The 16,117-nt window shown below is 30.2% G+C and overlaps 1 protein-coding gene across 1 annotated transcript; it reads right to left on the bottom strand.

Annotated features, from left to right (window-relative positions):
• Window positions 1-229: 229 nt before the first annotated feature.
• Window positions 230-1,805, bottom strand: LOC113369342 (platelet-activating factor acetylhydrolase IB subunit gamma-like). The gene is made up of 3 exons (XM_026610116.1): window positions 1,778-1,805; window positions 1,333-1,661; window positions 230-325 (listed from the first exon to the last, which is right to left on the bottom strand). Exons 1-3 carry the CDS (start codon window positions 1,803-1,805, stop codon window positions 230-232), a joined length of 453 nt encoding a protein of 150 aa, XP_026465901.1.
• Window positions 1,806-16,117: the final 14,312 nt, after the last annotated feature.

The following is a 16,117-nucleotide window of genomic DNA, read 5'->3' as shown; positions in this document are numbered from 1 at the left end:
TACTATTTTAAATGAATATAGACATGATAAAACATGCATAGATGGATCTCATGGTGCAAATTCTTATTGATTTAACCTGCATACTCTTCTTGTGATTGATGTGTTTGGGGTAGGTTATCCCGCAGCATTTTGTTTCACCAATCGGCAAGACAAAACTGTATTTAAATTATTTTTTGAGAAAATTTGTAGTTCAATAGTAGTAAAGTAAAAAAAGTTGCCACCTTAACTTTTATGCCTGATGATGCACACGCATATTACAATGCATGGTATCTGTCATGACTTCAACAAACAACCATTTACTTTGTTCATGGCATGTATGAAGAAGCTGGAAAAGGGCATTTAATGCAAAAGTTAAAAATACTCAAAAGCATACAATCGCTTTCAACACCAAATTAATAATTCGTGCAACACTATGTGAGAGTGATTTTTGAACTATGTTTATAGAAAGTTATCAATATCAATAAATTAAAGAGCATGTTTTTACTACGCAAATGCTGCAGGCCGCTGGTCAAAGCAGTATTTTAAACGTTGAAAAGAATGCGTTTCACCAGAGAAACCAAAAAAAATATGTATACCGGTAACATCAGTTCCGTCGGAGCGCCTTTTACGAAGGCTGGCATGATAACAAAATAGAAATGGCTCTTCGAAACACCCATATTAATTGTACGTCGCTGAAACATTCAACTGTAATAGGCAAACATATATTCGAGTGCACTAGCATGCTTATGTTTCAAGAATTATAACTTTTTTTGATAAATTAGTCGCGGGCCTGCCAGTGTTTATTTGGCACAGTTTTCACATTTATCTTATTAATAACTGAATTAGTAATGAATATTAATAAATAACTATGAATATAAAGTAATAATGTTGTGTTTTATATTGGGTCGTCATAGTGAAAGTTGTGTTTTTTTTTTGATGAATTAGTCGCGGGTCTGCCAGCCAGTGTTTATTTGGCACATTTTTTACATTTATCTTATTAATAACTAAATTAGTGATGAATATTAATAAATAACTATGAATATAAAGTAATAATGTTGTGTTTTATATTGGGTCGACATAATGAAAGTAGTGTTTTTTTGATAAATTAGTCGCGGATTTGCCAGTGTTTATTTGGCACATTTTTTATATTTATATTATTAATAACTGAATTAGTGACGAATATTAATAAATAACTATGAATATAAAGTAATAATGTTGTGTTTGATATTAGTTCGGCAACGTTTTCGAATGATAGAATGGAATATATCAAATGTAAATTATAAAACAAAGCACTGTGTGAATATGTCTTCTATTCATATTTATCTTGTTAAATTGATTTAATAAACTGTTTACGACTTGCAGGCAATCGCGTTGGGCATTTGGTACTCTTCCTCTTGGAAGCATGGTGGGTAAAATGATGCGAGCACTCGGAAGCAATTCTTTAATAATGCTCACACATTTAATAATTCCTTCATAAATTTCGTGCGGTTTGCTATGTTTCGTGTTGTTTGTTCCTGCCAATATAACCACAATTTTAGTTTTCAGATTTGATATTTCGCCGTTTTTTAAACGATAAAGAACATTTTCCACTTTATCGCCTCCAATTCCAAAATTTGCAGTTTGAAATGTTTGAAACTTGTCCCAACTGGGATGCCTCTCCAAGTTTGCTATAAGGGAGTTTCCTGTGAGGATAATATTGTGGTAATTCTTCGCCAATTTTAAATTATTTAAATGTTTTTGACGCCACGTGTCACTTGCCCTTGCAGTAGGGATGGCGCATTTGTTAACATTTCCCCACTTATAGTGAATAACGGACAATCGCACATCTTGTTAAACGGTATGAAAATTGTCGCGTGAATAATAATATTTTTCGTAGATTGCTGTATTTTTGTTTAAAGAAGAAATTAATTGGATTTAATATAAGTAGATGCAGATAACCACAAATAGTTTTGGTTATAATAAAAAATTTCGTCTACGTTTTGGCCCGCTATTCTCAATTGATTATGAAAATTGAAAAACTGTTCGAAAGATATTTGTTCGAAATGATACTGATTAGTTTTATATTACTGTGATTAATGCAATTACATGATTTCCTTCAAAAGACTTGATGTTTGTTCACGTTTATAATCTTTTAATATGTACCCGAACATCCGCTGTATTAAATTCATAGCCCAACAATAAGCGATTATGTTTGTATTAATAGATCCTTTTTGAGGCCAAACTTCTGAGGTTTTTCCAAGATTATCGGGCAATCGCACATCTTGTTAAACGGTATGAAAATTGTCGCGTGAATAATAATATTTTTCGTAAATTGCTGTATTTTTGTTTAAAGAAGAAATTAATTGAATTTAATATAAGTAGGTGCAGATAACCACAAATAGTTTTGATTATAATAAAAATTTTAGTCCACGTTTTGGCCCGCTATTCTCAATCGATTTTGAACATTCAAAAAATGTTCGAAAGATATTTGTTGGAAATGATACTGATAAGTTTTATATTACGGTCTTACAACAGGTAGATTAATTTTAAAAATTCATCAAATTTTGAGAAAATCAGTTTTTTTGACGTTTGTTAAAATTAAAATTAAAGATTGGCTTGGTATAGCGACCTGGTCTTAATGAACATACTTTACGATTATAGTACTAAGAAAACTGATGGTTCAATTATAAACATTAATGATTTTTGAAAATTTCATTTTAGAAAATACTCCGTAATTGTTGATTGATTTGAACCAAAAGTATTCAAAATTTAAACTTTTTTTTTTTATTTATTTATTATAATGGCATCTGATCTGAATCATATTGCCACCACTTAGTTTACAGAGAAAGCTATATACAATTTAAACATTATTATTATTAAAGTAGAGTATAGGAATCGTAAATCTTTCGAAATTGAATTTGAATGAATTTTTTAAAAAGTCTCTTTTTAACACTAGAATAAAAAATTTGTAAGTACTTTCAGCTTTTTGTAACTTTTGTATTTTTTAATGCTGAAACGTAAGAAATTATAATATTTTTTTACAAAAATTCATGATTTTTATTGATATGTATAGCGTATTATTAAAATTACATATATAATTTTATTTAAAAACTATTTCTTCGTTTCTATTATTATAGTTTTTATTTTTCTAGCATTCTTAAATAAAATGGCGGGAGCTGTGAGGAATTTCACGCTAGTGAGTAAAATACCGAAAGAAGAGATACTGATAATATTAACAAACTGAGTCCCATTGGAAAGATAGGCTTGTGTAAGTAATTTAAATCCACTTTTTATTCTTCACGACATGTGTGTAATTAGAACATTCTTATTATTATAGCTCGAGTGCAAAATCGAGACCAACGAAATTAGGAGATGTTTCGGTGACATCGTTTCTTGGTCACACGGTTTTGTTGTGTGTTCGGAGCATAACAAAGGTATATATTTCTTTTTATGTATATATATATATATATATATATATATATATATATATATATACATACATGTATACATTGGTATAGTTAAGGGATTTTTCATAATTTTTCTTTATAATAGGTTACAAAATAAAGGGCGTTAGTTTATGCTTCGAAACGATAAAATTGCTGTTTCAAAAGGAGGAGCGTGTATTATCGCTCCTGCCGGTTCTTTATGAAGATAGTGGAAACGTGGAGGAATACTTCCTACATTTTTTCAAAGATCAAGAAATAAGATTTTATAGTTACAAAAAGGTAATGTTAAATTTTTATAATAATACATTTTTATAACAATACATAGCATTCAGGTATTATAATATTATTAATTATTATTTTAGTCCACAGACGATGCGAGTTGGGGCGGCGGCAGAGGAAACAACCGCGGCGGCGGAGGAAACAGCCTCGGCGGCATAGAAAACACCGCGGCATAGAAAACACCGCGGCGGTAGAGGAAACAACGGCCGTGGTGAAGGAAACAACCGCGGCGGTAGAGAAAACACCAATGGCGGTAGAGGAAACAACAGCGGCGGTCGCGTAAACAAACGCGGTGGCCGCGGAAATTACCGCGAAGACAACCGTGGCGGCCGCGGTAGCAACCACGGTAATGATAGGATAGGAACTCCAATTCCAATGGTAAATAACATCCATGGCTGCACAATATGTTAAAATTAAATTTAAGTAAGATAAATTATTTCTGAAATAAAAAGATTCATATTCAAGCGTAAATTTTATTGTTTTCTATATTGTATATTTGTATTTTTTTCAGGGGTATATATATATATATATATATATATATATATATATTTTCAAAATGACTTTGTTTAGCATTCTATTCTATAATAACTAATATATCATGTATAATTTCAAGCCCACTATATATGCCGCAAGCATTGTTGTGGATTTTCAAGATATTCTCAGAAAAATCTGGGCAAAAGACAAATCAAGTCTTATATCATTTGACACTCTTCAACTTACAATTTTAGAATCAATATTAATTAATATATATGATACATAGCTTGGATGTTTGACTTGCAACTAACTGATTTCATTATTTTCACATTTGGCACAAAAATGGGCCAAATAAAACCCGGCAGACCCGCGACTAACATAACCTCAAGAACGATTGTTAACAATTGCAAAAAGTAGGCTGAAAACGTTTTCGAACTAATATAAAACACAACATTATTACTTTATATTCATAGTTATTTATTAATATTCATCACTAATTCAGTTATTAATAAGATAAATGTAAAAACTGTGCCAAATAAACACTGGCAGGCCCGCGACTAATTTATCAAAAAAAAAACACAACTTTCACTATGTCGATCATTTGGAAGAACGATCTAATCACTTTTTGCAGAACCTCTAATCACTTTTTTCAACTTTTCAATACAATAATTAATAAATATTCACTTTTCACCACTTTTTAATACAGTAATTGATAAATATTCGCAATGATTTGCACTATTTGAATATATCTTCGAACATATTTTGACACGGCAGATCATGTCGTTTGGTATCAATGTACTATGACATATGTAAAAATACTTGAATGTAGGTTAAAGATTTTTATGTCAAACAAAGATAATGCAAAATAAATGAAATTTAATTGAATAAATTATTATATTTTAATCATTTTCATAAAAAAATTAGGTTTTAAATGTAGCCACGCCTTCGCCGATAAGCCACGCCCACAAAACTGTCAAATACCTGGGCATGCCAGTTGTGAGTCTGCCAGTTATATACACGTTCAATAATTTGGTTCGATCTATTTACATTTACTAAAAATACTCCTATTTATGTCATTATCAATATTATTTGTATCATAGTTGTTATTGATATTATTTATGAATATATCATCCTATATATTCTAATAAATGCATATTGCGAAACATTTTCTACGCATTTGGTTTTGAAGAAAATATAAATCAGTGCCCACACTAATAAATAATCGCGCCAAAATTTAATTTTCTGTAGTTGCAAGGATCGCAATTGCATTTCGTATTTCTTTCCAGTTTTGATCGTCGCAACAGTTGCAGGTATTTGTTTAAAGATAAGTTTACGTAGTTAAATTTTAAATAAGTGAATATGGAGGTAAGTTCTTTTAAAAATGAATTTCAATTATTTAATTTAAATATTTGAAATAATTAGTTATAGTAATAACTATAACTGATATATAGTAATAAATAAATTTCAAAATTGGTACCATTATATTTGATAGTGTTCATGGGATATAGTGATTTTTAAAAAGAGGGTTCATGCGGACACGTGCCCTCATCATGGGCTGTAAACGAGGAGAAGACTATGTAATTATGATCAGAAAATGCAGCAGGCTATAAACTAAGTAAGATGCTGAAGGCGTGCGAGCCTCCTTCGTTTAGAGATTACTCTGAATTGGAGGCTAAGTTTATGAGAAGCACCACCGATTATAAAAACGTGAAGAAGTATGTAAAAAGAACTCAAAATCAATCGTGTATTGAGAGCTCAGACGATAACACTCTGAGCTCTACCTCTACGAGGCATCAGCTTCACAGATTAAATCCGTGAAAAAAAACTAACTTTATGTTACCTATTAAGACGAATGAAGAATTAGACGATTTAGAAGAAAAGCTGAAAAATGTGGATATCTTCAGGGATTACAAATATTTTCTATAGTTAATGTTTCTATAGCTAATATGCAATGTATTTATTGAATTCTTATTTACAGTCGATTCAACTAACTCTGACCGGCGGAACAAACAAAAAGCAATTGATTACATCAATGCTAAAAAATGTATGAGCAAAGACCTTAAAACTTTGTTTTCAAGTGTGGGTTAAAAGGGTAAGAGAAACCCTCGAAAAAGTAAATGCGATTCCTGTTCAATTATTTCATCTACACACATTATGTTTTTATTAGGGAGCAATATATGACAATCCTTATTAATTGACAAATATATTTTATATCCATTTATTTTAACAGAATCAATCTTGGATTTTTTTTTATGTATTTCAATATCATTTGGATCTACATTCGATTTATCATGAAATTGTTCGAGTAGTCTGCATGATACTTGTTGCAAAAGCTTTGCTGGTCCTCGTATCAATTTTAGTAACTGTCCCAAATAACTCTCAAATGGAAAACAGCCGTACTGGTCAACACTGATTTCTTCCCTTACTGCATCATTTATCATGTAAAAAATACCATGAGTACCCAGTAAACACTACTTGTTGCCGCAATGTAACTTTTTATGTTACAAAGTTATATAACAAGTGTTAACTAAATGAAATGTACGCGCAATGTATTTTGAAATTACAAAGTTATATAACAAATGTTAACTAATGGGCCGATTCTCGGTTTCAATTTTACGACAAGTTCACACTTATGTCGTTTAAAATGTCATTATAAGTGTAACAGTTATTCTCGGCGGTATGTGTTTTATCATATGATAACATTAATGTTACGCTGACCCTCTGAAAATAAACGTAGTCAGAAACTCGCACTTATCGCTATAACATTGACGAGAAGTTGTACTATGAACAGATTTGACATTTGCTATTTTGACATTTATGCGTTTAACATGCTTTTTTGAGGTTATTGTTAATGTAAGCAAGTGATAGGTTTGGTTTAGCTTTTATTGTGAATTTCAAATTGTTAATATGGCGTTTTTTGGAATAATTTGGGCAGCAGATAGTAGGAGAAGAAGGTATGTTTGAATTTTAATATAATTCATACTGTTATTGTAATGAATGTATTACTCAAAAGTATTAAAATTATTAAATGCCACAACATTTTAGATACAGGCAAAGATACGCCCTTAGGTATCTCAGAGATGCAGATAATGTATGGGAAGTGAGTGATGAAATTTTTATAAAAAATTTCGATTAACGAAAAATGTTATGAAAGATTCAATAGAACTGTTGGAACCACATGCGGAGACTCATACAGCATCATGGAGTATCCCTTTTATTTGCAGGTATTGGAAATTAAAATGAATTAATTTTTTTGAAATACTAATAACTGAAATTTCATTATAGGTACTTGCAGCGATTCATTTTTTTGGTCATGGCTCATATCAGACTGATGTAGGCAATTGCCATTTAAATTCTATGAGCCAGCCTTCAGTCAGTCGCTGCATTAAAACAGTGACTGATTTAATTATAAAGCATGCTACACCAAAGTACGTGAATTTTCCTAAAACCTCATCAGAAAGAGATGAAAATAAAAAGAGGTATATGTTACACCACTTCGTGTACATTGAACATGGTCTGTAATATGTTGCTATTTAACAGATTTTATACGAAGTTTGGCATGCCTGGCATTATTGGGTGCATAGCACCCCGTGGCACCAGCTACTATTTATATGAATAGGAAGGGCTATTACTCAATTAATATTGAAGTAGTAAGTATTATTTTATTTTGCTTAAGAATTTTGAAGACTAACATGATAATAAATAATATTAGATATGTGATGCCGATGAACGGATATTGTTTGCGAGCAGCAGATATCCTGGCTCCACTCATGATGCAGCCATTTGGAAGGTTTCGACAGTCAGAGCCCTGCTAACTCATAATGCTGATGATGGGACATATTTATTGGGCAATTCAAGAATATATTTAATATCGCAAATCAAATAAGGAAAAAAATATATATTAGTTGTACATTTGCAGGAGATTCAGGTTACCCTTTGGAACATTGCCTACTCACACCATATAGGACACCAGTAGGCTCTACCCAGGAGAAATACAATAAGTTCCACAAAAAGACTCGCAATGTAATAGAGAGAACATTTGGTGTTGTTAAAAGTCGTTTTCGACGTTTGCATCGTCACAGGACACTGCATTATACACCTGATGTGGCAGGAAAAATTGTGTATGCAGTATTTACTCTGCATAATATATGCAGAGTAAATAATATTCCTCTGGATGAAGAACTGACGGAATATAGTGATGATTTTGGAAACGGTTAGATACCAAATAATTGTATTTCAAATGTGTAGTTAAAATTAATTGATTTAAATATTTCAGAAGTATACAATGAGGCAGATAATATGGCATATAACATCAGAAATTCTTATGCCAGAAGATATTTTTAATACCATAATATTAACTTAAAAAAAAAGATTGTATTTTTATAGCTACATAAATGTAATTATTTTAAATAAATAAATAAATATATATATATATATATATATATATAAATATATATATATATATATATATATATATTTGTAGAGTTTCGAACAAGAATCCAAAAATAATACAAAATAAAAAACAAGAAAAGTTTTTAAAAAAAACAATTTCTTTATTTAATTATTTGTTTATTGTCGACGTTTCGGAATAGGTACGTTCCATCTTCAGGACATCTGTCAAGAAACATGATCTTGTTGAGATTTTAGCAAACAATATGTTTAGGAAAAGAAAATAGATTTTTCTTAATAATGAATTAAATTGTAAAAATATAATAATGTACAGAAATATGATAATATGTTCAAAATAAAATGATAAAAATAAATGAGTGGATTATCAGAACAGGATATTAAACATAATAGGAAAATTTTTTGAAAGTTATGGAAATTTTTTAAGAAAAGGTTAATGACAAAGTTGAATAATTACCTGTATGTTTGAATATTTGTTAGCACTTTTTCACTAAACAAGCTTTTTTAACAAAAATGATTTTGTGAGTTAATTTTCCGCCGAATAATTAGATTTTGTAAATCAAAATTACTAAAAAAATTTGTCTTTTTTTAAATTATTATTTGAAAACACAAATAATATTGTTCTCTAGGATGTTGTTCGATTGGCTTTCAAAAATTAACTAAATGAAACTGGTGTGCCCTTTGTAACACGTGTAAACACTTGAACGAGAGATGTGAGATTGTATGTGTGTTTTTATATGTCAGGGTGTGAATACTTAAATTGTTGATCTTAAAAGGAAGTCGATATTAATTGTTTGTCAAAAAGTGTAAAAAATTTAAATATGAATCATGTAATAGGTTGTAATCTGATCTAATGTTGACACTGTTAGAAACATTTATGAGGATGAGACAACTCTCCTCTCCGTCTCATCCTCATAAATGTTTCTAACAGTGTCAACATTAGATCAGATCACAACCTATTACATGATTCATATTTAAATTTTTTACACTTTTTGACAAACAATTAATATCGACTTCCTTTTAAGATCAACAATTTAAGTATTCACACCCTGACATATAAAAACACACATACAATCTCACATCTCTCGTTCAAGTGTTTACACGTGTTACAAAGGGCACACCAGTTTCATTTAGTTAATTTTTGAAAGCCAATCGAACAACATCCTAGAGAACAATATTATTTGTGTTTTCAATAATCAAATAATAATTTTAAAAAAAGACAAATTTTTTAGTAATTTTGATTTACAAAATCTAATTATTCGGCGGAAAATTAACTCACAAAATCATTTTTGTTAAAAAAGCTTGTTTAGTGAAAAAGTGCTAACAAATATTCAAACATACAGGTAATTAATTCAACTTTGTCATTAACCTTTTCTTAAAAAATTTCCATAACTTTCAAAAAATTTTTCTATTATGTTTTAATATCCTGTTCTGATAATCCACTCATTTATTTTTATCATTTTTATTTTGAACATATTATCATATTTCTGTACATTATTATATTTTTTACAATTTAATTCATTATTTAAGAAAAATCTATTTTCTTTTCCTAAACATATTGTTTGCTAAAATCTCAACAAGATCATGTTTCTTGACAGATGTCCTGAAGATGGAACGTACCTAGTTCCGAAACGTCGACAATAAACAAATAATTAAATAAAGAAATTGTTTTTTAAAAACTTTTCTTGTTTTTTATTTTGTATTATTTTTGGATTCTTGTTCGAAACTCTACAAAATATACACAAATCCAAGACTCTACCATTCATATATATATATATATATATATATATATATATATATATATAAAGGAATAGAAAACAAAATTTATTGGCTGTTAAATTTATTTTTTAATGTATTATTGAGAATTTTCAATTGATCGGCTATGCATTGCAGCGCCTCTGTCTGTTTCTCCATCATGTTAGTAAGAGACTCTGTTTGTCTTTTCAATACGTATTCCATTGAGTTTACGAGGTGATTTAATTCATCTTAAAATAATAAAATGCAGAATGTATCACATAGTAATATAAGTAATATTTAAAATAGAAGAAAAATTATACTTACTATTGCCAGAAGTTCTTCGTCTCTGCATTGGTGGTCTATGGTAATCGCAAAAAATCAAAAATGAATTTTTTATATATCTTTACGTTTCAAAGGTTTCTGAATATTTTGGCATACCTTAGAAAAAATTGATGTATGTGTGTGTGTGTGTGTGCGTGTGTGTGGATACAATTTTTCGTCGACGATCAACCAATTTGAATAATTCAAAAAACATTCGATCCGTATTGATGGGAAGACGTGCTGATTAGTTTTTGGCGAAAGCAGGTCTAACCGTTCCGAAGATACGGGGCAAAAAGTGTCAAAAACGGTAACTAAGTTTTTAAGAGAACGAAGCGTCCGATTTTAATAATTCAAAAAACATTTTACTTGTATTGACAAAATGAACAACTGGTAAAATTTTTGGGAAGGCTGGTCTAGCGGTTATGAACTCTCAATAAAAACAAGTTAAAAAAATATCATTTGGCGGTGAAAAATGTTTATTGGACAATTGATAATGTATATTATCAGATATTTTATAGACATTTTAATAATGTGTACCCATTTTGTATAATTTTTTTTGGGTTCCGTACCAAGATTTTTGATTTTAAGTTGTTTTAATGTTCCAAACAAATGTCCTCGACATTTTCAACAGTATCGAATAACCGATTTGTATGATTAAAAAATCATTTGGTTCGCACACGATCGCGAGGCGTTTTTGCAAAAGGCAATTTTGCCGTTTCGGAGGTATGGAGCGTAAAGGGTGTAAAAACGGTTATGCAGTTTTTGAGAGAACGGATTATCCGATTAGATTAATTCAAAAAACATTTTGTTTAAGTAGATGATGTGCAAAAAAGCATTTACAGAATATTTTTAAATTTTAAAAATTAAAAAAAAATAATCAAAATTTTCAAAGAAATTTAAAGTTTCAAAAAATGCAAATTTTCGAAATTTTTCATCATTTTCAAAAAAAACTAAATTTTAAAAAATTAAAAAAGAATTCTTACAAAATTATTTATTTCAAAAATTAAAAAAATCGAATATAACAAAAATTTCCAAATTCTCAAAATATTTAAAAAAAAAACGTTTTTTTTTTTAATTCCAAAAAATTTTAAACTTCCAACGCCGTCCAACGGACAAACGATGTTACGGAACCCATAGAAACGTAAACAAAATTGATATATATTATTAAAACCTCCATAAAATATCTGATAATTGGATGTGCATAAGTCTAATGATCATTTACGACTGCCTAATGTCATTTTTTTTTACTAGATCTCTATAACCGCTGGACCTGCTTTTCCAAAAATTTTCCGACAGCAAATCAGTTTACTTATAAATCAGTCGCAAATTATAATATATGATGTCTTACTGAAGTTGATTATTTATACATGCCGGGAAGATTATGCAAGTTCTGTTAAGACAAAATGCCACTCTCAACTAGTTTGAATAGTTTTGACAGTTTTAACAATTTGAAACCTACGGGTGATTTGAGAATGTTTGAAAAAGTTTGAAAGATTTAATACTTTTTTAAACCTGTAAAACATTTATTTTGAAACATTAACAAATTTTTGTTAATCAAAATATCAAAAAGTCTATAAAAATTGTATATATTTACTTCCATTAACATTTATTTATTTACAATTATATTTACATAAAGAACTATAGTTACAAAAATACAAATTACTGGTGCAGAAAAGCCACATAATTAGATTTAGTTGTATAAGGCAGTGCTACACATTTTTGTTTTATTTCCTTCACAGATATTGTCACTTCTCTCATAATTTTTGGGTCAAAAACATGAATATTAAATAGTTTCGAGTCAAATGGTTTTGAAAATAATGATTTTCTCATTGTCGCTTCCGAACACAATATTTTATTAACATCACAAATGTTATTTATTAAAACAATTTTATTCTCAGTTGTTAAACAACAGTTATTCGGAGCTATATTACTTAAAGAAAAATTTTTAAATTCAATTTTCTCTATTTTTGATGTTTTTGTCCGGTGTATTACTGGAAAACTTTTAATTTTAATAAATTCACTTTGGCTTTTAATAGTTTTTTCTTCCCACATTCTGTTTACTAATTGTTGCAAGGGCTTCGGGGAATCTTGAATCTTATTTTTCACACTTCTGAAATAATTTTCAAATGGAAAGCAACTAAATTTGTCTAATGAACAACCAAAATTCTTAACTTCATCAGCTAGATGGATTATATTATGAATATTAAATGTTAATCTATCTGAACCATATAAATCAGAATAATTAATTACAAAAAGTTTTAATAAGTCCCCTGCCAAACTATTCCAGTTGAGACATGCCTCTGGATCACATAGTATTCTAATGCCTAAACTGAAATGTAAAAAATTTAAAAACAATTGGTTACTTAACACAGGTTTTAAAATTACTAATCCAGAATACAACAAAAATTGTCTGTATTCAGTGGCCTTCCAATGTTTATGATCGTCTAGCCTTCTAGGCAATCTGGAAAATTCCGAAGGAAACAACTTTCTATGCTCTATTATATAATTGTTCATATTCCTTTTCTGCTCGTCCGTAAAGCGAATATCTCTAGATCCGCACATCCAGAGAGAAATCAGGCGCTTTGTCACCCCCAAACACACCATGTGCATATAGTCCAATGCAACTTGGGAAACCATACCGATCCCCAAATCCTCTAAAATAGATAGACCAGTATGGTGCTCTGGTTGTTGTTTTGATCTAAATGATTCATCTGTTCTCAATATAGCATCAATTTCTGTTAAAATTACGTGTTTTTCAAAATCGCCTTCTTAAATGCATTTTGGACAACTAAAATACCCAGCATGCCCTTTCACTAGGTTATGAATGCTCGAGCTGGGCTATCACACACACTTTTCGATATTAAAACATCACATTTCTTCTCCTTAAAAATAATGCCATTTTTCAAAATCGTCTTCATATCACTTACGAATTGACTTAAGTAAATATTGGCATCGGCTGGCTTGCTATTACCATGATGAATGCCTACAATGAAAGGTTCCACTTTTTCATTTATATCTAACATCAATAATATAGGCCAAAAACTGCTATTTGAACTTTTAGATATTGCCATTCCATCACAATTTAGTTGTAAGTGAATTTTCTCAGGGCATTCGAAAAAATGTTTTTCCATGGAGTTGAGAATTCCTTCTTCAACACCAAAATGCATATAAAATCCGCCATTCATTTTTTGAATAGCTTTTGTTGCAGTTTTTGGAGTGCCCAACAACGTTCGAGCATCCACAGGTAGGTCCTTGTGACCATGCTTAACCAAAATTTTTAAAAGTGTACTTACAGTATTCAAAGTCAAATTGTCTCTCTTCGCCAAATTCTGTATATCTTCCCTTAGGGTAGTATTATCATTATCTTGACAAAATACATTTTCTGAAGTGGCATGATCTTCAAAATTTGTTTCTCGAAATTGGTGTCTAATAGATTTGAAAAGGTACTATAACGAATATTTTCATTATAATTATTACTATTTACTTCTTGTTCAGATGATACACTTTCATTCCGATTGATTTTTATACTATTCAAATAATGTTTTTTGTTTGAGCGACAATCTGGCGTATTCTGCGCGGTGTCAAATCTTTCATTTGCTTACGTCTTTTTATATTGAACTCCATTATTATCTTCTCGCTTCATAAAATATTTCACACGATGTTAATTTAATATTGTGAATTAACCTTCAAAAGTAATTTTTTTATTTCTTTGATTAGTTCAAGGCGCCGTCGTCAATTATAATTTATTAACTTCCCGTAGGGTAAGTTATTGTAATGGGCCGAAAATCGGAATTGAAAATTTTTACATTTCTCGACGTTTTGAAGGTTTCTGAACGTTTTGGCATACTTCAGAAAAAATGGATGTGTGTGTGTGTGTGTGTGTGTGTGTGTGTGTGTGTATGTATGTATGGATACAAATTTTCGCCCACGTTTTCGGGCGTACGGATCAACCGATTTGAATGGTTTAAAAAACATTCGATTCCTATTAATAAGGAGAAGAGCTGATTAGTTTTTGGCAAAGGCAGGTCCAGCAGTTACGGAGATAAGGAGCAAAGAGTGCAGAAAATAGAAATCGAGTTTTTGAGAGAACGGAGCATCCGATTTGAATGATCTAAAAAACATTCAATTAGTAATGATTGGGAGAAGGGGTTATCAGTTTTTCGCAAAGGCAGGCCCAGCCATTTCGGAGATACAGAGCTAAATGTACAAAAAATGGCAGTTTTTGAGAGAACTAAGCGTCCGATTCAATTGATTCAAAGAACTTTCTGCTTGTCTTAACAAAATAATTGATTTTGGAAAAAAAAAAATTTTACCATTTTTTTTTTTTTTTTTTTTTTTTTTTTTTTTTTTTTTTTTTAATTTTTTGTATATCGAAAATAATTCAGATTTTATTTTTAATTCTGACTATAGTTCTAATATACTTTAAACAAATAATTTCAACTCTGCAATTCAGTTTATATAATTCTTATAAATATTAGACAATGTTACAATATTTATAATAATCTATTTGAAAACATTCAATATTCCTCGAACATTTCGTTACGGTACGGGAAGTTCCAGCAATTTGCCTTAAGGCACGATGCCACCCACCCCACTAGTTTAATGTTGGTATCATAGATGAATAAGCATTTGTTTGGTATCATGATAATATTTTGTATATCTATGGTTGGTGAGTCTGTGCCATCATAAACAAGTTCATGTCAAAAACAACACGTGCTTTAAGCAATGTAAATAAAGCCTCATTCTATTCTTCCTGTAGCGTCGAAAGTGTTCTTATTAAGGTTAGTGTTAGTGAGTTTCTTATTATTTATAGGTTTGTGATAGTGAATGTTGAATTTTAACATTAACGCTATGGATCTCTTGGGGTAAGTTAATAATATATTTCGTGATTCAACGATATTGTAATATTAAACTAATATGCTTATATTGCTTTATTTGTAGAACAAATAAGCGGTTATTGTGACGAATCTGGTCACACTGAAATTCCAAGTAATTGGTTAATTTTAGGTGACGATGGTTCGTGGTCAAAGTGCTGGTGGCCATCAAAATGCAGAAATCCGGCACGATTGATGATAAGGCGCGTGGAGCCGGATTACTCCACTTGGATTAAAACCCCCATAACGGTTGTTGGGTTCTGCGGTGAGAATATTATTTATTTAGAGTTTAGGTAATCTAATTTCATGTACATTATTTGTTTTCTGATTTTAGACACTTATGAGTCAGCTCGCAAGCGTGCAGCTGACTCAGATTACTCATCTACAGAGGAGCAGCTTGGGAGGGGTCTCCGAAAGAAGACCAGTGACACGGTGCTTGCCCTCGAAGCAAGAATCGAGGCTTTGACAAGTAATGATTGTAGTTCATTATACTAATTTACTTTGTACATCTTGCAAATTAAATGTTTATTTCTTTTATTGAAACTAAATGTTCTAATTTGCCAAGTTCATTAAATAAATTTTTTGTATGCAAAATCTCTTCTTTATTAATTCTATCTGTGA

Source organism: Ctenocephalides felis, unplaced genomic scaffold (assembly GCF_003426905.1).
Source record: "Ctenocephalides felis isolate EL2017-DRISC unplaced genomic scaffold, ASM342690v1 CF-g0.4_SCAFFOLD_01251, whole genome shotgun sequence".
Taxonomy (NCBI): Eukaryota; Metazoa; Arthropoda; class Insecta; order Siphonaptera; family Pulicidae; genus Ctenocephalides; species Ctenocephalides felis.
This window is presented reverse-complemented; position numbering and strand designations above follow the sequence as displayed.

What these genes read in the sequence shown, in the direction of transcription:
- LOC113369342 (XM_026610116.1), bottom strand. Translation starts at nt 1,805, where the DNA reads ATGTGCGATTGTCCGTTATTCACTATAA. An exon ending in TTGTCCGTTATTCACTATAA is followed by an intron (nt 1,662 to 1,777) that starts GTGGGGAAATGT and finishes TTATCCTCACAG; the next exon opens with GAAACTCCCTTATAGCAAAC. An exon ending in AACGCGATTGCCTGCAAGTC is followed by an intron (nt 326 to 1,332) that starts GTAAACAGTTTA and finishes GCCCTTTTCCAG; the next exon opens with CTTCTTCATACATGCCATGA.